Genomic DNA, 21,272 nt, shown 5'->3' with positions numbered 1-21,272 from the left:
GCCTCCATGACCGCAGAGGTCACCCTGATGGCTGAGGTGGAGCCGTCATTGCCGGGAGCTGCAGTGCACCACCCACTGGTCCAACCCACCTTATGGTGGCGTCCAAAAGTGGGACCCGGTCCAGGACCTACAGCTGAGCTCTGGTTCCCACATTGTGTCGGTCTGGGCCAGGCAGCATCCATGGAGGGAGAACCAAGGGTCGACTTCTCACCGGAGCTGTGGCAGGCTGGGGGGACCAGCAAGGGCTGTTGAGCCGAAGCGTTCGCGGGAACTGACTTGGCCCACACCCCCCCCCCACCCCAGTCCCTTTCCTCTCTCCCCTCTCCTCCTGATCCGCTGTCCAACCCCCCCCAAAGCCTTTCCAACTGTTCCTCCCGTCTCACTCCTGCTCACCGGCTGACGACCTGGGAAGGGTTGCGAGACTTCCTCTGAAATCCTTCCACCTCGTCGCCCCCCCCACCCCGACCCTTTCGACGCCCCATGGTCCGTGGTGGGATTTAGAGGGTGGGGGAAGTGGGCGCCAACCACCAGCCCTGCCCCATCTCCGCTCCCCATTCCCCCCAACCAATCCCTCCCTCCCTCCCTCACCCCTCGGCCACTCCTCCCTCCTACACCGTGCTCTCCATCACCCAGTCCGAGCTGCAGCACGCCCCCCGGGTGATCTCCAGGCCGTCCTCGTCGTACTGCAGCAGGACACCGTTGACCGACAGGCTCCGCTTAGTCCAGATGTTGGTGATGCGGCGCGGGTAGCTGTAGCACTGGCCGGAGGAGAAGTCGCCCATGTCGAAGGACTGGCTGCGCCGCGCCTTGCCCTCCATGGGCAGGGTGAGCAGCTTGTTGAGCCGCGATTCGCTGCGTCCCAGCAGCGGCTCCTTGTCCGAGTAGCGGGCCAGGGTGGACGCCCCAGACTCGTGGCTGTCCTCCCTCCTCTGGCAGCGCAGGTCGAGGGAGGCGAACGCCCCCATCAGCCGGTCCATGTTGTGCCGGGACCTGGAGGTGGACCTCCACTTCTTGGAGAGGGTGCTGGAGTCGCTGTGGAGGCTATAGCAGTCCTGGCTGGAGCAGGTGGAGGACGAGAGGCTGCTCCGGGCCGACTGGCAGTCGAAGGCGGCCGTCCCGTCCCCGGCGGCCCCCGACTTTTGGTGGAGCTGGGGCAGGACCCCATTGTGGACGGGGGCGGCCGGGGTCTGGGAGTACACGTCGCTGACGTCGGACATCTTCTGGTGGCCGCGGCAGAACCTGTACCTCAGCGCCAGCACCACGATGAAGACGAGTAGCGAGGCCACGATGATGCCGCCCACCACCAGGATCATGGTGCCGCCCAAGAACTGGCCGTGGAAGGCGGCGCAGCGGCCGTAGTCCACCGCGGTGGCGAAGCGGACGCAGCCCACCACGTTGGTGGCGGTGAGCGTGGTGGCCGTGTCGTCCCAGATGGCCAGCACGCACAGGTCGTAGCCCGCTCCCGCCACCAGGTTCTTCACCACGAAGCCCTTGTTGGAAGCCGGGATCATCCTGAAAGAGAGCAGGGATAAGAAGGAGAACGGTTTGCAAGGTCAACAGCTCAGAGGCAAAACACTCTCACCTATTAAAGGAACATGTCAGGCAAATCCCTCAGAGCTTTTGAAAGAGGTAACCAAGAGGGTAGATGAGGTGAGAGCGGTGGACTTTGGCTCCATGGACTTTGACAAAGTACCTCATGGCAGGCTAGTCCGGAAGGTTGGATTGCATGGGATCTGGGGAGAGACAACTCATTGGATTCATAATTGGCTCAGTGGTAGGAAGCAGAGAGTGATGGTCCAAGGGTGTTCCTCAGACTGGAGGCCTGGTGTGCCATGGGGGTCGGTGTTGGGACCTTTGTCGTTGGTTGTTGATGTAAATGGATGTACATGTTCAAGGGATGGTTAGTAAGTTTGCAGAGGATACTAAAACAGGTGACATCGTAAACGGTGAAGAAGGTTATCAGGAATTACAGGGGGATCTTGATCAGTTGGGTAAGTGGGCCAAGTAGTGGCAATTCAGATAAATGCAAAGTGTTACACTTTGGGAAGTCCAAGCAGGGTAGGACTTATAGAGTGAATGGTTGGGCCCTGGGGAGTGTTGTAGAACAGAGGGACCGAAGACTACAGGTACATGGTTCGCTGAAAGTGGCGTCACAGGTAGACAGGGTGGTGAAGAAGGTGTTTGGCACGCTGGCCTTCATCAGGCAGGGCACTGAGAATAGGAGTTAGGATGTTATGTCGCAATTGCACAAGACGTTGGTGAGACTGCATTTGGAGTATTGTGTACAGTTTTGGTCTCCCTGTTACAGGAAAGGCATCATTAAACTGGAGAGAATGCAGAGAATCCAGATGAGGATGCTGCCAGGACTAGGGAGAGGTTGGGCAGGCTAGGACTTCATTCCCTGTAGTGAAGAGACTGAGGGGTAACCTTATAGAGGTGTATAAAATCATGAGGGGCAGAGATAGGGTGATTGCACATAGCCTTTTGCTCAGGGAAGGGAACTAAAAACAAAGGGGCATAGGGTTAAAATGAGAAGTGAAAGACTTAAAAGGGACTTGAGGACCAACTTCACGCAGAGGGTGGCACCTATATGGACGAGCTACCAGAGGAAGTGGTTGAGGCAGGGAGAGTAATAACATTCAGAAGACATTTGGATAAGTGCATAGATAGGAGGGGTTTAGAGGAATATGGGCAAAATGCTGACAAATGGGAGGTTTAGTGGGCACCATGGCAGGCATGGACGAGATGGGCTGAAGGGCCTTTTTTCTGTGCTGCATTACTCTATGACTCTATATCTCTGCGACTTAAAACCTGGTAAATTTCTAACTTTTCTCAACCGATTTTCTCTCTCAACAGATGCTGCTTGAAGTGCTAAATGTTCCTAGTATTCTTTGCTTTTACCTTGTGTATCAAATTTACCAGAATGGTTCCAGGAATGAGGGATTTCAGGTAAGAATTTAGACTGGAGAAACAGGCTTTATTCTCCGCAACCTTTCCACCACCTACAAGGCATAAGTAAAGAGACTGATTGAATACTCTCCACTTGCCTGAATAAGTGCAGTTCAACAAATGTCAAGAGTCTCAAACATCACCCAGGACAAAGCAGTCTGCTTGATTGACTCTAAATATTCATTCCCTCTACCAGTGGTGCACAGTGGCTGCGGTCTGTCCTACCTACAAAATGCACTGCAGTTAGTTGCCCAGATTACTCTGACACCACCTTCCAAACCCATGACCAGTTAATCGACTACGCTTGTTATGCACAAATTGTATTTATCTTTATTCACTTACAGGAATTTGGCAATGAAAGCAAGTTCACTTTATTGCCCAAGCCTAACTGCCCCAAGAAGGTGGTGATAATCCATTTTCCTGAACCCTGCAGTCCATTGGTAAAGGTGTTCCTGCTGTGCTGTTAGAGAGGGAGCTCCCAGATTTACCAAGTCATAATAAAGGACTTGGAATACTTTTCCAGTTCAGGATGAGGCACGCCAGTTAAGCTCAGCAACAAAGCTTTGGCATTGACTTTCTTAAGCACTGTTGGAGCTGCAGACTTCCAGGAGAATATTTCATTATACTCCTGATTGACCCTTGTAGTCGATGGAAAGACCTTGGAGTGTCAGGATGTGAGGCACTCATTGCAGGATACCCAGACTCTGACCTGCTTCTGTGGCCACTGTATTTATAGAACATAAAACACTACAGCACAGTACAGGCCCCTCAGCTCACAATGTTGTGCTGACACTTTATCCTGCTCTAAGATCTATCTAACCCTTCCCTCCCATGTAGCCCCCTATTTTTCTATCATTCATGTGTCTATCTAAGAGTCTCTTAACTGTCCCTAATGTATCTGCCCCCACAACCACTGCCAGCAGTGTGTTCCACGTACCCACCACTCTCTGAGTAAAAAACTTACCTCTGACATCCCCCTTATACCTTCCTCCAATCACCTTAAAATTATGTCCCCTCATGTTAGCCATTGTCGCACTGGGAAAAAAGTCTCTGACTGTCCACTCGATCTATGCCTCTTATCATCTTGTACACCTCTATCAAGTCACCTCTCATCCTCCTCCTCTCCAAAGAGGAAAGCCCTAGCTCGCTCAACCTATCCTCATAAGACATGCTCTCCAATCCAGGCAGCATCCTGGTAAATCTCCTCTGCACCCTCTCTAAAGCTTCCACGTCCTTTCTATAATGAGCCGACCAGAACTGAACACAATACTCCAAGTGTGGTCTGATCTGTAGTAGGCATGTAGTAATGTACAAGTATGTAGGTGGTTTGGTTATGTATCAGATCAATGGGTGCTGACAATGCAACTGAATGGCTAATGGTAGGTTGTCAGACAATATCTTATTGGAGATAATTGTCACTTTGCTTTCATTGCAACAATGACTTATTTTATTAAAATACTTCATTTGTTGTAAAGTTCTTTGGGATTTCACAAAAGATGTAGATGTCTATATAAAGCCAATTCTTTCTTTTGTCCTAATCCCCAACTATTGAAGGTTAAAAGCCTAAAGTAGATAATAGCACAGGTTAATTCTTTCATGGTATGCAAATTTAACATTCTTTGCTTTCATGAGATCTTCAACACACCAACAACTTGCAATTTCATCAGTCCTTAAACAACCAGAAGTTAATTGCAGAGGAAATCCTGTAAGATTGTTTTTAAATTGAGGTATCTATAACGGTAGTAATTTATATCTAAGTCACCTCATGATATGCCTGTCTTTTTTTTCTCTCTGTATTGAGGTATCTACAACAGATGCACCAATTTATGTCTAAGTTAGCACAGAATGTCCCTTCCCTGTTGAGTTGGGGGTGAGGGGGTGGAGGGTAATGAGAGGGCCAACTTGTCTGTTTGTCTTAAGGGCTCAAGATAGGATTACAACTCATCAACACAACTACGGTCAAGACCTCTCCACCTCACTCAACCTCAGGAGATAATATTTATCAAAGTTTTGCACAATAGATTTTGTCCCAGCATACATGTGTCAGCACCTCAAAGAAATCAAACTTTTTGTTTGGTTACAGCTTCTGGAGAAGAGTCAAAATTGGTGACTATTTGCTTGCACCCACTGGTTCAGCTTTGGAATAGTTCTTCATCATTACTGGATCTCAGTCCTGGATCTCCTCCCTTGCACTACCTGGAAGCACCCTCAGTGAGCTGCCTCAAAGACAATGGCTCAACACAGCTTTGTCAAGGTCAGTTGGGGTTTGGTGATCAACTTTTCCAATGATCTCTACAACATGAGAATGGCTTCCTAACAAAAAAATCTATTTCTCTTTATTGGTTTAAATTTCCCAAGATCTATCCAAAAGTGAAATTCTCCAACATCAGCTGTTTTTGTTACACTTCCATTGTAGCAAATTGAATTTACTTCCCATTTTCACTGCAGTAAATGGATCCACAAACAGGGGTACAGCAGATGAAGATGCTAGAGGAGGTCGTTTAATCGAGGTGTTATAAAATGAAGGAGACACAGGAGACTGAAGATGCTTGAACCTGGAACAAAAAATTTCTGAAGGAACTCAGTGGGTCAGGCAGCATCGGTGGAGGGAAATGGACAGTTTTCATTTGTGTCAAGACCCTTCATCTGGACTGAGAGTGCAGAAGGGACACAAAACATTGACTGTCCATTCCCCTCCACAGATGCTGCCTGACCCATTGAGTTCCTCCAGCAGCTTGTTTTTTTGTATAAAATTATGAGAGGCTCAGACAGTGTGAGAAGGTAGGACTCAGGTCAATAACTAGGATTAGAGGGAAGCTGAGAAGATGATGGTAGGAGTCTGGAATTCTGAAGGGATACAGAAACACTAAGCTAAATTAAAAATTCCTTGGATGATAATTGGACATGCTGAATCCATGTGGCCTTGAACCAGGAAACAATATTAGCCTGGGTGATTCTACCAACTAGCACATGGTTCTACAATTCCATGATTAGGAGTAGCACTGTCAAATAGGTGGATACTGTTAAGGAGAAAAAAAAGTAAAGAGAGTTTTAGGAGGGGACTTCCAGAGTTTGGGATCCACTAGCTGAAGGAACAGCCAGCAATGGTGGATTCAGGGATAGATGGGAAAGAGGCCAGGTACAGAAAGGGGTTAGAGATCTTGGAAGCTTGAGACTGGGTATTAATGTAGATCAAGGCAGTAAGAGATAGAGTGAGCTGGACTGTTTCCATGTCTCCAGACTCAGATCAAGCAATGATACAATGGAACTTCAACTGATAAGAGGACCTTCCTTGCCCCACATGGTTTGGGAGTTAGCATCTGAACTACTCGGAAAACTGAGATAAGGAAGATTTTTTTTTCTCAGAGGGTTATGAATCTTTGGGATCCTCTATCCCAGTGAGCTGTGAATGTTGCTCCATTGAAATTTTACATCTAAAGGGAATCAGTACGTATATCGAGCTGAGGTCAGCAAACAGTGCCGATCTTGTTGAATGGGGGATCAAGACTGATGGCCCTACAACCTACACTTTCTTGTATTTTGTACGTTCCTATAAACTCTTAAGCTGAATAAAGGCCAAAAGTTATTTTGGATTCACAAAGGCTGCGGTTATCCAAACCAAAGAAGATATTTTCTTAGCCCTTCACTTTGCCACCCTTTCCTCTTTACAGATAGATTTCAATTTACATTCCTTAATTGCCAGCCTGGGTTTTGCCTTTTGACAAAACACACAGAAAGTGCATGTAATTTATTGCCACAGCTGCTCATCTGTAAAAAAACACTCTGGAATTCATCAGTGCCCGCGGCCCTTCCATTCCATAGGATAATGAATCTTGTCACACTAAATGTACAATGCATGTTATTGCATTACAGTTTAATTTGATTATGCTCCCATTTATTTACTCAGGAAAAATTAAAAATGTAAATGACTAACGTCATGTGAAATATTGTTCATCATGAGCAACGAAGAGGAAAGCTTGTGGTTCAATTGAGGAGATTACATTCTATCGCACAGCTTTACCTGGAACCTGCTGTCCCAAAGTCTATCTGGCTCGCTGTATCCTCACAGTTCTGCTAAAATCCTTCAAATTTCACTCTGGACTTTCTGCATTCTTCAATATTCAAAATCCTTTTTAATATCTTACAGAGCTGAGCTTCACAGATCACAGTTGTAAGGTTCAATGCAAATTTAACAAGACTGCACTAGAAAGGAGCCGGTGTTTTCACTCTTCATAACTTAGTCAACTTGCGTCACTGAAGATACTTGTGTATTTGATGTCTCATGTTGGTATCCAAATCTATATTCAGTTCTCTGTGTCCCTATTATATTTAGGCTCCTCTATCTTATTTACTTACTTGACCTGTGTGGAACATGGCCTCTTGCTCTGCCTCCCAAAGCCAGCCACGTTACATGTTGCTACGTTAACTTTCCACCTACTCTGAGTGTCTTTGCTGGTATTTTGGTGCAATCCTCTGTAATTTTAATTATATTCTGCAATTGGTTATCATCCACAAAATTCGAGCTCTTCTATTTTTGTTTTAATCCATGCTGCATTTGGTTTGAATTTACTTACACTGACTTTTTTATTAAAACTAGCACCTTGTCGAAGGCCTTCAGAAAGTCCACACCCTCCTTGCCTACTCTTTCTGTTGCTTCTTCAATTGTGGCATCAACGTAATTTTCCCCTCAATAATCACGACTGAGTTGTTTGTAATGTGTGGCGCGGTGGCGCAGCTGGTAACGCTACTGCCTCACAGCTCCAACAACCCAGGTTCAATCCTGATCTTCAGTGCTGTCCATGAGGAGTCTGCAATTTCCGCCCCGTGACCAAGTGTTTCCTCCGGGTGCTCCAGTTTCCTCCTGCATTCCAAAGAAATGCGGGCTAGTAGGTTAACTGGCTTCAATCTTTGTTTTGGAGGCAGTGCAGAGCAGGTTCACCAGGTTGATTCCAGAGATGAAGAGCTCAGTCTATGATGAGAGATTGATTCACCTGAGGATATACTTGTTGGAATTCGGAAGAGTCATTGAGTCATACAGCATGAATGAGAGGGGATCTTATAGAAACATATAAAGTTATAAAAGGGATAGATAAGATAGAGGCAGGAAAGTTGTTTCCACTGGTAGGTGAGACTAGAACTAAGGGGCATAGCCTCAAGATTCAGGGGAGTAGATTTAGGACGGAGATGAGGAGGAACTGTTTTTCCCAGAGACTAGTAAATCTGTGGAATTCTCTGCCCAAGGAAGCAGTAGAGGCTGTGTCATTAAATATATTTAAGACACAGATTTTTGCATAGTAGGGGAACTAAGGGTTGTGGGGAAAAGGCAGGCAGGTGGCGCTGAGTCCACGGCCAGATCAGCCATTGAATGGCGGAGCAGACTTGACGGGCCTTATGGCCTCCTCCTGCTCTTATTTATGTTCTTATGTTCTCTGCAAAATTACTCCTCGAGTGTAGGTGAATCGATGGGAATATTGAGAAAGTAGCTGTCGTGGAAAATTGGTGGGGAAATTCCTCTGTGAGCTGGCATTGACTCAATGGGCTGAAGGACCTCCTTTATGTCACAGGGAAATACTGTTTGCTTTCTGATCTACCACTGACGGTATCTACAGTTCACTGGGCAGTTCTATTTCCTGATTTCAACACAGAGCTAATATTGACCACTCCCTAGTCCTCTGGCACAGATGCATTGAAATCCGGCCCCAGTTGTTAAGGCAGGTTTCACCAAGTTGTGCTCTATCTCTGAAATTCATTCCATCAATCAAATGATTTCACTGGGGGAGGACAACCAACACGCCTACATATCATGTTCAGCGCTCCCAGCCATGGGTGAATTTCTGGGCATTTATCATTTTCCACTGTTTTTCCATACATGAATATCCCTGGTTTAGTTAAGAATTTTCAGCTGCAATCTGCTTGGATCAAGAGTTTTACTGTCCTTAAATTCTTGATCATCTTGTTCCTCACTTCAATACCATCCTTTTTATTACTGTTTCAGTTATTGTCTCAACAGTGGTCTGACCCAGAACCAAGCTCACCACAGCTTGCGTCATTGCAGTAAGCAGACAATATTTGAGTATGCACACCAAGCTTCAAGTCGAGTGTTGGCGTTACGCTGAGCAATGGTAAAACTAAGTCCTCTAGCAATGTGCACAATGCCAGCCTTCAACAAAACAAAAATGTTGATCAGGAGGTGTTGGAAACTATAGGCAACTTCCCATATCTTGGGAGCCACCTCCACAACGGCAGATATCAATGATGAAAATCAGTATCGCAGTCAGAGTGCCAACACTATTTTTGGCCATCTGGGGCAAAGGTTGCTTGAAGGTCAAATCCCAGCACAAAGCTCATGGACTACTGGACAAATTGACCTCACAATCTTACCTTGTTATGACCTTGCACCTTATTGTCCACCTGCAATGCACTTCCCTGTAGCTGTGACACTTGTATTCTGTTATTGTTTTTACCCCCGTATTATTTCAATGCACTCTGTACTAACTCAATGTATCTGCACTGTGCAATAAATTGATCTGTACGAATGGTTTGCAAGACAAGTTTTTCACTGTACCTCGGTACAAGTGACAATAATAAACCAATACCAATACCAATACCAATACCAATACAGTGGTGAAAACACGATGATGCTGGAGGAACTCAGCAGGCCAGGCAGCATCCGTGGAGAAAAGCAGGCAGTCAACGTTGACCGCCTGAAACGTTGACCACCTGCTTTTCTCCACGGATGCTGCCTGGCCTGCTGAGTTCCTCCAGCATCATCGTGTTTTTCATCTAGATTCCAGCATCTGTAGTCCTTTGTTTCTCTGGACAATGGTGATCCCTGCTCTTCCATACATTCCTGAGACATGGACCACCTATGGAAGTATCTCGGGACACTGCAAGGAGACCACCAATACTGTCCCGTAAAGTCCTCCAAATCCACTGACAGGATAAGCAAACCCATGTCATCGGAGACACAAGAGACTACGGGTGCTGGAATCTGGAGCAACACACAATCTGCTGAAGGAACTCAGCAGGTCGAGCAGCATCTGTGGGAGGACAGGAATTGTCGATGTTTTGGGTTGAAGCCATGCACCAGGATTCGTGAGTCCTTATGCAGGGTTTTGACCTGAATTGTCGACAATTCCCTTCCTCCCGCAGATTCTGCTTGACCCACTGTGTTCCTCCAGCAGATTGTGTGTTGCTCCAGATTCCAGCATCTGCTGTCTCTTGTGTCTCCTATTAGTCACAGTTGGAATGGGTTCAGGTCGGGTTTAAATTTTATACCTGAGTAGGTCTCTAGCCCGAATTGCCTTCATCAGACATAGCTGACTTCTGAATTATCTTCTTAACCCATACAATCAAATAGATGTGGATCAGAAAATGATTACTGTATAGCCCAAACCCAGTTGTGGAAGTAGTTGAATATTCTAGGTTTGTTTCATCATTTTGGTTGAGGTGAGGTGAGGTTAGTTCATGCTCGAAAAGCAATGGAATATGAATTGCAATTGATAAGTTGCTGCTGTCTCAGCTCTTCAGAGTTCAGATCATTGATGTACAGTGTAAATCATTAAATTGGTTTATTATTGTCACATGTACCGAGGTACAGTGAAAAACTTTGTTTTGCATGCCATCCATACAGATCATTTCATCACAGCAGTGCATTGAGGTAGTACAAGGGAAAACAATAACAGAATGCAGAATAAAGTGTTACAGTTACCGAGAAAGTGCAGTGCAGATAGACAACTAGGTGCAAGGTATGAGGTAAATTGTGAGGTCAAGAATCCATCTTATTGTACTTGGGCACCATTCAATGGTCTTCTAACAGTGGGATAGAAGCTGTCCTTGAGCTTGGTGGTACGTGCTTTCAGGCTTTTGTACCTTCTGCCCAATGGGAGGAGAGGGAAAGAGAGAATGTCCGGGATAGGGGTGGGGAGGGGATCTTTGATTATGTTGGCTGCTTTACTGAAGCGACGAGAGGTGTAGACAGAATCTATGAAGGGGAGGCTGGTTTCTGTGATGTGCTGGGCTGTGCCTACAACTCTCTGTAGTTTCTTGCGGTTCCAGGCAGAGCAGTTGTCACACCAAGCCATGATGCATCCAGATAGGATGCTTTCTATGGTGCATCGATAAAAATTGGTGAGGGTCAAAGGGGACGTGCTAAGTTTCTTAGCCCAAAGACTTGAGAAATAGACAGAGACATCTGCCCACAAACAATGTCTCTACAGCACCCTATATAAGTTTTCTGATGTTCCTACACTAAGTTATAGCATACTTACTCTTGAAAAAAAACTGCTGGAAGAACTCAGCAGGTCAAGCAGCATCTGTGGAGGGAAATGGATCACCCTTTTGCCTCCACATCTCTTTGTCTTTACAGATGCTGCTTGGCCCACTGACTTCTTCCAGAAGTTTTTTTCCAGATTCCAGCATGTGCGGTCTCTTGTGTCTCCAACATATTTCTTCTGTCCATTTTAAGTGTCACCGTGACATTAAATATAAATAGAAAATGCTGGAGTTACTCTGCATTTCGGCTAGCTTGTGTGTGTGTGTGTGTGTGTGTGTGTGTGTGTGTGTGTGTGTGTGTGTGTGTGTGTGTGTGTGTGTGTGTGTGTGGAGTAAGAGAGAGAGAGAGAGAGAGCGAGAGAGAGAGACAGAGAGACAGAGAGAGAGAGAGAGACAGAGAGACCAAGATGACCTGCTGAGTACCTCCAGCATCCTCTGTTTATAGTTCCGATTTCTAGCATATGAATATATTAATCAGGAGCAGGAGTAGACCATTCGCCCCCTCGAATCTGCTGTGCTATATACAGAGATGTTAGCTGACTGTAACTTCAGTAATCTTGGATCCCTTCGTTAGTAAAAATCTATTTACCAATGCTTATAAATATTCAAAGACTCTGCTTTCATCATTCATTGAGGAAGAGAGCTTCAAAGATTCATAACACTCTGAGAGAAAAAAAAGACACCTCATCGGATTTAAATAGGTGATCCTTTGTTTAAAGATTGACCCCGGTCCTAGATTCTCCCGCATCCTCTGCACATGCACCATGCCATGACCTCTTAGGATCTTCTTTGCTTCAATCAATTCTCCTTTCACTACAAGCCTAGCCTGCCCAACCTTTCCTCATCAGACAGCCTGCTTCCTCCAGGCATTACTCTCAGAAACCTTCACTGGACTACTTCCAAAGCATTGACATTCTGTCTTAAACAAGGAGACACAGTATTCCTGATGTGGTCTCATCATAGACTCAGAGAGCCATACGGCACAGAAACAGGCCCTTCGGCCCAACTCATCTGTGTTGACCCAATTGCCTAATTGAGCTAGTCCCAATCGCCTGCATTTGGCTCATATCCCTCGAAACCTTTCCTATCCATGTTCCTGTCCAAGTGCCTTTTAAATGTCATAATTGTACCTGCCTCTACCACTTCCTCTGGCAGCTCGTTCCACATACCCACCACCCTCTGTGTGAGGAAGTTGCCCCTCAGATCCCTTTAAATCTTTCCCCTCACCTTAAACCTATGCCCTCTCATTTTGAACTTCCCTACCCTGGGAAAATACTGGCTATTCACCTTATCTATGTCCCTCATGATTTTATGAACTTCCATAAGGTCAGTCCTCAGCCTCCTACACTCCAGGGAAAAACACCCCAGCTGATCCAGCCTCTCTTTACAACCCAAGCCCCAGACCCGCTAACATCAGCATAATCTTTATTTTACCGTCTCCACTTTAATATTAAATATCCTTTCTATCGCAGGACAACCAGAACTGTACACGGCACTCCAAATGTGGCCTTACCAACACCTTGTACAGCTGTAACATGATGTCCCAACACCTGTACTTAATATTCTTAACAACGAATGCCGTGTATAAGTCCTCTACTTTTATATTCAATTTCTCTAGCAATAAATGATAACATTCTGTTAAATTTCCTAATTACCTCCTGTACCTGCAAATCGTACCTCACTTACTTAACCTTCCTGTCGTACTTTGTAACCTCCTCATACAACTTATTCATGACTTACTTTCCTTCCTATCTTTGCATCATCAGTAAATTTTGCAACCGTAACTTCATTTTCTTCAAGTCATTTAAATTGTGAGAAGTGAGAATTGTGATTGTGAGAAGTTGAAGACTTAGCATCAATTGCTATAGGAACGACTGTGAAGCGGACCCAACTCCCAGACCCAGAAGGAAACAACCAGCGAGGCCTAGGACGGGCCCGTCTACCCCACTGTGATAAGATTATTGAACGGTTCCCTTATACAATGAGATGGACTTTGACCTCACGATCTACCTTGTTGTGACCTTGCACCTTACTGCACTGCACTTTCTCTGTAGCTGTGACACTTTACTCTGTACTGTTATTGTTTTTACCTGGACTACCTCAATGTAACTGCACTGTGTAATGAATTGACCTGTACGATCAGTATGCAAGACAAGTTTTTTTACTGTACCTCGGTACAAGTGACAATAATAAACCAAAATCAAAAAACCACTCTTACTGTCTCACCAACCAGAGAAAGGCCCATATATGTATCCTCCCTTTTAAGCGTTGGCCAACCAATCTTCTGTCCACACCAATCTGTTACCATCAACACCACGAGTTTGGTTCGTGTGTGGGATTAAGACCTAATCTGAGCTAATAAGGTTGTAAACTCGATTCTGCATTCCTGATCACCTGCAGTACCTATTCGTCGCCTTGCTATTCAAGTAAGATAAGATAAGATATCTTCATTAGTCACATGTACATCGAAACACACAGTGAAATGCATCCTTTGTGTAGAGTGTTCTGAGGGCAGCCCACAAGTGTTGCCACGCTTCCGGCACCAACATAGCATGCCCACAACTTCCTACCCCATACGTCTTTGGAATGTGGGAAGAAACCGGAGCACCCAGAGGAAACGCACGCAGACACGGGGAGAACGTACAAACTCCTTACAGACAGCGGCCGGAATTGAACCCGGGTCTCTGGCACTGTAATAGCGTTATGCTAACCGCAACACTACCACGCCTGCCCAGTAGATACAGGTATCTCTCTCTGCTTTAAAAATATTCAAAGACTCCGAGATGGGCCAAAGGCCCTGTTTCCATGCTGTAAAGACTCTATGACTTTATGACTCCACTTCCATTGTTCTTTGAGATGGTAGCATCAGCAGGTACCTTTATTTTTTGTTTTCAACCACGATCTTAACATTTCATTCCTAGTTTCAAACCCCTCCACTTCTTTCACTCGACTTCCTCTGCACTCTGCCAATTTTGGCCTCTTGTGTATCGCTGATTTCCATCCTTCCACCACTGGCAGCCATGCCTTCAACTAAACCCTAAACCCTGGAATTCCCTCCTTAAATCTCCCTGCCTCACCACATTCCTTCCTCGTTCAAGAAGCTCTTAAAACCTGTCCCTTTAGCCTAGTTCTTGGTGACCTGCCCTAATATCATCTCATCTAGTCTGGCAGATAACACCTCAATTGATAAGGTGATATTCCTGCAACACACCCTGGAATATTTTGTCATTTAAAAGGTGCTAGATAAATGGTTCTGTTATTCCAGGCAGATACCATATTACTTTAAATATCATTATTAAATTTTAAAAAATGATTGCAAGGGAAGGAAAACCAGGACAAGAAATTTTCAATTAAATTTCTGCTATTTATGGACGAAACAAGATTACTGTCTTTAAACTTAATTCAGACCACGTTCAACAAGAGGATAGTCATGTTCCCTGCCTACCTTATACTGAAGCAACATAGGGCTCCCTCATTATGAAGCCACTCAGCTCCTAGACTGGCATCACAGCAGAGATATTTTAATATTTGTCTGCACAATGTGGACATTGCTGGAAATGACAGTATTTATTGTCCATCCCTGATTGTCGCTGCTCTGGGATCCCCAACTGACAACTCCCAAACAGAACTCAATGTAAGTTTTCTGCTGAATCATGCACTAGGGCATCCAGATCCCTTTGTACCTCTGCAATCTCACCAGTCAGATAACATGCAATTCTTTTATCTTTCCTGTGAAAGGGAGAGCTGGAGGAGGACCTACTTAGGACCATACGGGATGCTGAGAGTTTTATAGGTCAGAGTTTCAGTGAGGAGGTCACTCCTAAGGTACAGGCAGCAGACAAGGGGACCAGACAGACAGTGCAGGGTTCCCCTGTGGCCATTCCACTCAGCAACTAGTTCCAGAAGACTGGAGGGTGGCTAATGTTGTTCCTTTGTTCAAGAAGGGTAGCAAGGAGAGGCCAGGGAACTACAGGCCAGTGCGCCTGACTTGAGTTGTAGGGAAGTTACTGGACGGAATTCTGAAGGACAAGATCTACCATCATTTGGATAGTCAAGGCCTGATCAGGAATAGTCAGCATGGTTTTGTGCGTGGGAGGTCATGTCTGATGAATCTTTTGAAGTTTTTCGATGAGGTAACTAAGGGGGATAGATGAAGGTAGGGCAGTGGATGTTGTCTATATGGACTTTAGTAAGGCCTTTGATAAGGTCCCACATGGCAGGCTGATCTGGAAGGTTAGGTTGCATGGGATTCAGGGGGAGCTAGCGAGGTGGATTCAGAATTGGCTCGATGACAAGAAGCAGAGGGTGATGGTTCAAGGTTGATTCTCCGACTGGAGGCCTGTGACTAGTGGGGTGCCCCAGGGGTCAGTGTTGGGACTTCTGTTATTCATTATTTATGTAAATGATTTGGATATGAGTGTGCCACGATTAGCAAGTTTGCTGATGATACTAAATTAGGGGGTCATGTTGATAGCGAAGCAGGTTACAATGAATTGCAAAGAGATCTTGATGAGTTAGGGAGATGAGCTGAGGAATGGCAAATGGATTTCAACTTAGATAAGTGTGAGGTGATGCATTTTGGACATACAAACCAGGGTAGGACTTATACAGTGAATGGCAGGGCACTGACGGGTGTCGTGGAACAGGGGGACCTGGGAGTACAAGTACACAGTTCGCTGAAAGTGGCCGCACAAGTTTGTGAAGAAGGCATTTAGCATGCTGGCCTTCATTAGTCAGGCATCAAATTTAGGAGTAGGGACATTATGTTATTGTTATTTAAGTCGTTAGTGAGCCTGCAGTTTTGGTCACCCTGTTATGGGAAATTGTCAAGCTGGAGAGGGTGCAGAAGAGATTTCCAAGGATGCTGCCTGGACTGGAGAGCCTGAGTTCTAGGGAGCGGTTGGCCATGCTAGATCTTTATTCCTTGGAGCAAAGGAAAATGAGGGGTGACCTCATAGAAGTTTGTAAAATCATGAGGGAAATGGATAAGGTGGACGGTCATAGTCTTTTCCCCAGGATTGGGGAGTCCAAAACTGGAGGGCACAGATAGAAGATAAGAGGGGAGAGATTTAAAAGAGACCTGAGACGTAACTTCTTTACACAGAGGGTGGTGAAGGCCTGGAATGGGCTGTCGGAGGAAGTGGTCGAGGCGGGTACAACTGCAACACTTCAGAGGTATTTGGATAGGTACAGGGAGGGGAGGGGCTGGAAGGGTTATGGGCCCAATGTGGACAACTGGGTCCAGCAGAGAGTAGGCAGTGGTCAGCATGGACCAGTTGGGCCGAAGGGCCTGTTTCCATGCTGTATTAATCTATATGACTCTATGATAGCTAGTTTACCCCTTTGCATACTGCTGGGGTGGGGTGGGAGGGGGGTGCATTGACCTTGCTGGGTACAACAGCAGCACCCAGGTCAGTGGCACTGAGAATGACGGTAAGGGAGCAGACAGAAAGGGCTATAGTGGTCGATGACTCAATAGTTGTTGGGGGCTGATAGGAGATTCTGTGGCCCCACAAGAGACACCAAGGTCACAAGATCACAAGATCACAAGATAAGGGAGCAGAAGCAGGCCATTCGGCCCATCGAGTCTGCTCCAAGGAAAAGGGAAAAAGAAATGGGGTGGGAAAAAAAGAGAGAGAAAAAAAAACTATTCTAATCCCATTTGCCAGCCTTATCCCCATATCCCTTGATACCCTGACTATTTAGATATCTGTCTATCTCCTCCTTGAATACCCCCACTGATCTGGCCTCCACTGCTGTGCGTGGCAAGGAGTTCCACAATTTCACCACCCTCTGGGTAAAGAAACTTCTCCTCATCTCTGTCTTGAAACTGTACCCTCTAATTCTAAGATTGTGCCCTCTGGTCCTGGACACGCCCACCAAGGGAAACAGCCTAGCCACATCTACTCTATCCTTACCTGTCAACATTTTAAATGTCGCTACGAGGTCCCCTCTCATCCTTCTGTACTCCAGCGAGTACAGTCCAAGAGCCGACAAACGCTCATCATACTTAAGCCCTTTCATTCCTGGAATCATTCTCGTAAATCTCCTCTGAACCCTCTCCAACGTCAGCACATCCTTCCTAAGATGCGGGGCCCAAAACTGCGCACAGTATTCCAAATGAGGCCTCACTAGCGCCCCGTAGAGCCTCATCAACACTTCCTTACTTTTATACACTATACCTCTCGAGATGAATGCCAACATAGCATTCGCTTTCTTAACCACCGATCCAACCTGGTGGTTAACTTTTAAGGTATCTTGTATGAGTACCCCCAAGTCCCTTTGTACTACCGCACTATCAATCTTCTCTCCTTCTAGATAATAATCTACCCGCTTATTTCTACTTCCAAAGTGTACAACTGCACATTTCTCAACATTGAATCTCATCTGCCATTTCCTTGCCCATTCTCCTAAACTGTCTAGGTCCCTCTGCATTCTTTCTATTTCCTCTATGGTCCCTACTCCTCCACTTATCTTGGTGTCATCCGCAAACTTAGCCACACAACCATTTATTCCATCATCCAAATCATTGATGTACAAGGTAAAAAGGAGAGGCCCCAACACCGACCCTTGCGGCACACGGGTTGCCTCCCGGGTGCCAGGGTCAGGGATGTCTCAGAGTGGCTACAGAACATTCTCAAGAGGGAGGGTGTGCAGCCAGAAGCCGTGGTGCCCGTTGGTACCAACGACGTAGGCCGAAAGAGGGATGAGGTCTTGCGCAGTGAACATAGGGAGTTAGGAAAGAAATTAAAGAGCAGGACCTCAAGGGTAGGTATCTCTGGATTACTCGTAGTGTCATGTGCTAGTGAGGGTAGGAACAGAAGGTTAGAACACATGAGTGCATGGCAGAGGAGCTGGTGCAGGGGGAAGTGTTTCAGGTTTCTGGATCATCTGGTACCTCTTCTGGGGTAGAGGTGACCTGTACAAGAGGGACGGGTGACACCTTAACAGGAAGGGAACCAATATCCTGGCAAGGAGGTTCACTGCTATCCGGGAGGGTTTAAACTTGTTCGGCAGGGGGATGCGAACTGGAGCACCAGGTCACAGAATGGAAGGATTGAAGCTAAGTTAGATGTCGTGAGCAACAATGATATTTCAATGCAAGGATTATCGAGAGTAAGGGCGATGAACTTAGAATCTGGATCAGTACATGGGACTGTGATGTTGTGGCAATTACTGGTTGAGAGAGGGACGGGACTGGCTGCTTAACGTTCCAGGGTTTCGATGTTTTAGAGGAGATAGGGAGGGAAGTAAAAGAGGGGGAGGGGTTGCATTACTGGTCAGGGACAATATCACAGCTGCACTCAGAGGGGAAGAAATGGAGGGCTCATCGATGGAGTCTATATGGGTAGAACTCAAAAATAAGAAAAGTGCCATCACTGTGATGGGTTTGTACTATAGACCCCCAAATAGCCACAGGGACACCGAGGAGCAGATAAGCAAGCAGGTTATGGAAAGGAGAAAATCAGCAGGGATATTGTTGTGGGTGACTTCAACTTCCCCAACATAGACTGGTAACTCCTCAGTGCAAAAGGTTTAGATGGGGCAGAATTTATTAGGTGTGTCCAAGAGGGTTTCCTGAAGCAGTATGTGGATAGTCCAACTAGAGGGGAGGCTACACTGGATCATGTACTGGGGAATGAGCCTGGCTAGGTGACTGACATTCCAGTGGATGAACACTTGGGAAACATTGATCGCAACTCCTTAAGCTTTAAGATAGCTCTGAATAAGAGTGGACCTTGCAGGAAAGTATTAAATTGGGGGAGGGCAGATTAGAGAGCATCAGACAGGACCCAGGGAGGGTCAATTGGGAAGAGTTGTTTTTGGGCAAATCCACTTCAGACATGTGGAAGGTGTTTAAAGACCAGCTGCACGGAGTACAGGACCGGAATGTTCCAGTAAGAGGGAAGGACAAGGATGGCAAGGCACAGGAACCTTGGATGATGAGAGAGGCGGTTAATTTAGTCAAGAAGAAGAAGGAAGCACATGTAGGGCTTAGGAAGCTGGAATCGAACAGGACACATGAGGACTATAAAAGGAGCCAGAAGAGAACTCAAGAAGGAACTTAGGAGAGCTAGAAGGGGTCATGAAAAGTCCTTGGTGAGTAGGATTAAAGAGAATCCCAAGACATTCTAGACATACATCAAGAGTAAAAGGATAACTGGGGAGAGGGTAGGACCACTCAAGGATAAAGGAAGGAACTTGTGCTTAGAAGTGGAGGATGTGGGTGAGATCCTCAATGAGTACTTTGCGTCGGTATTTACTGAGGAGAAGGACGTAGAGGATTGTGAAATCAGAGTGGAGTATGGTAAGATGCCAGGGCATTGCGAGATTAGGAAAGAGGTAATGTTAGTTGTCTTAAAAACGATTAAGGTGGATAAGTTCCCAGGGTCTGATGGGATATGCCCCAGTTATTGAGAGAGGCAAGACATGAGATTGCTGGGGTGTTGACCAAGATCTCTGTATCTTTGCCAGCCACAAGTATGGTGCTAGAGGACTGGTGGGTAGCTAATGCTGTTCCTTTGTTCAAGAAAGGAAATAAAGATAATCCTGGAAATTACAGACTGGTGAGTCTCATGTCAGTGGTAGGGAAACTAATGGAGAGGATTCTTAGGGATAGGATTTATGAGCATTTGGAGAAGCATGGTCTGATTAGGGACAGTCAACATGGCTTTGTGCAGGGCAAGTCGTGTCTGATTAATCTGAGTTTTTCAAGGAGGTGACGCAGGTGATTGATGAAGGTAGAGCTGTGGATGTTGTCTACATGGATTTTAGTAAGGCATTCAGCAAAGTCCTGCATGATAGCCTCATCCAGAAACTTAGGATGCATGGGGTCCACGGTGACTTGGCTGATTGGATCCAAAATTGACTTGCCCATGGAAGGCAGAGGGTAGTCGTGGATGGGTCTTATTCTGGAACTAATGGTGTTCCGCTGGGATGCACTAGGACCTCTGCGGTTTGTCATATATATGAATTATTTGGATGAAAATGTGGTAGGGTAGGTAAGTAAGTTTTCAGACAACACAAAGATTGGTGGCATTGTGGATTGCACAGAAGATTGCCAAAGCATAGAGCAGGATATAGATCAGTTTGCAGATATGGGCAGAGAAGTGGCAGATGGAGTTTAATCCGGGCAAGCGTGAGGTGCTGTACTTTGGGAGATCCATCATAAAGGTAAACAGTCAAAGACAGGATCCTTAACAGCATTGATGAACAGAGGGATCTGAGGATCCAGGTACAGGGTTCCTTAAAATTGGCCGCACAGGTTGATAATGTGGTAAAAAATGGTTGCCTTCATTAGTCATGGTATTGAGTTCAAAGCCAGGAAGTTATGTTACAGCTTTATAAAACTCTGGTTCGGCCACATTTAGAGTATTGCATTTAATTTTGGTCACCTCATTATAGGAAGGATATGGAGGCTTTGGAGAGGGTGCAGAGGAGGTTTACCAGGAGGTTTGGAGGACATGTGCTATGAGGAGAGGTTGGGCAAGATGGGGTTGTTTTCTCTGGAACAGTGGAGGCTCAGGGGAGATTTGATAGAAGTTTATAAAATGATGCGAGGCCTAGGTAGAGTAGACAATCAGTATCTTTTTCCCTGGATTGAAATGTCTAGTACGAGAAGGCATATATTTAAGGTGAGACGGGGAAAGTACAATGGAGATGTGTGAGGCAAGTTTTTTACACAGAGAGTGGTGGGTGCCTGGAATGCACTGCCAGGAGTGGCAGTAGGAGCGTTTAAGAGACCCTTAGGTAGGCACATGAATATGCAGAGAAGGGAGGGATATGGGCAATGTGTGGGGAAGAGGGATTAGATTAATTAGGAGTCATTGGTTTAATTAGTTTGGCAGAACATCGTGGGCCAAAGGCCCATAGAACTTCATATGCTCTATGATCTATGAAAACAGGCAGTTTTGCTTTTTTCCACATTATAATATTCTTTGCCAAATTCATTGCCCATTCACTTAACCTAACTATGGTGCTGTGTAACCAGCAATGTCCCAGTTACAAGCTACTTTCCTACCTATCTTTGTGTCATCAGCAAATTTAAC

General features: G+C 45.9%; 1 protein-coding gene across 1 annotated transcript in view; it reads right to left on the bottom strand.

Annotated features, from left to right (window-relative positions):
* Window positions 1-604: 604 nt before the first annotated feature.
* LOC127575398 (leucine-rich repeat and fibronectin type-III domain-containing protein 2) overlaps window positions 605-21,272 on the bottom strand; it is a 133,849-nt gene continuing 113,181 nt past the window's right edge. Inside the window, exon 3 of the mRNA XM_052025232.1 lies at window positions 605-1,512. Coding sequence (XP_051881192.1) covers window positions 609-1,512 — 904 coding nt within the window. The 3' untranslated portion in view covers window positions 605-608. The remainder of the gene's footprint in view (window positions 1,513-21,272) is intronic.

The sequence above is a fragment of the Pristis pectinata genome, chromosome 10 (assembly GCF_009764475.1).
Source record: "Pristis pectinata isolate sPriPec2 chromosome 10, sPriPec2.1.pri, whole genome shotgun sequence".
Taxonomy (NCBI): Eukaryota; Metazoa; Chordata; class Chondrichthyes; order Rhinopristiformes; family Pristidae; genus Pristis; species Pristis pectinata.
This window is presented reverse-complemented; position numbering and strand designations above follow the sequence as displayed.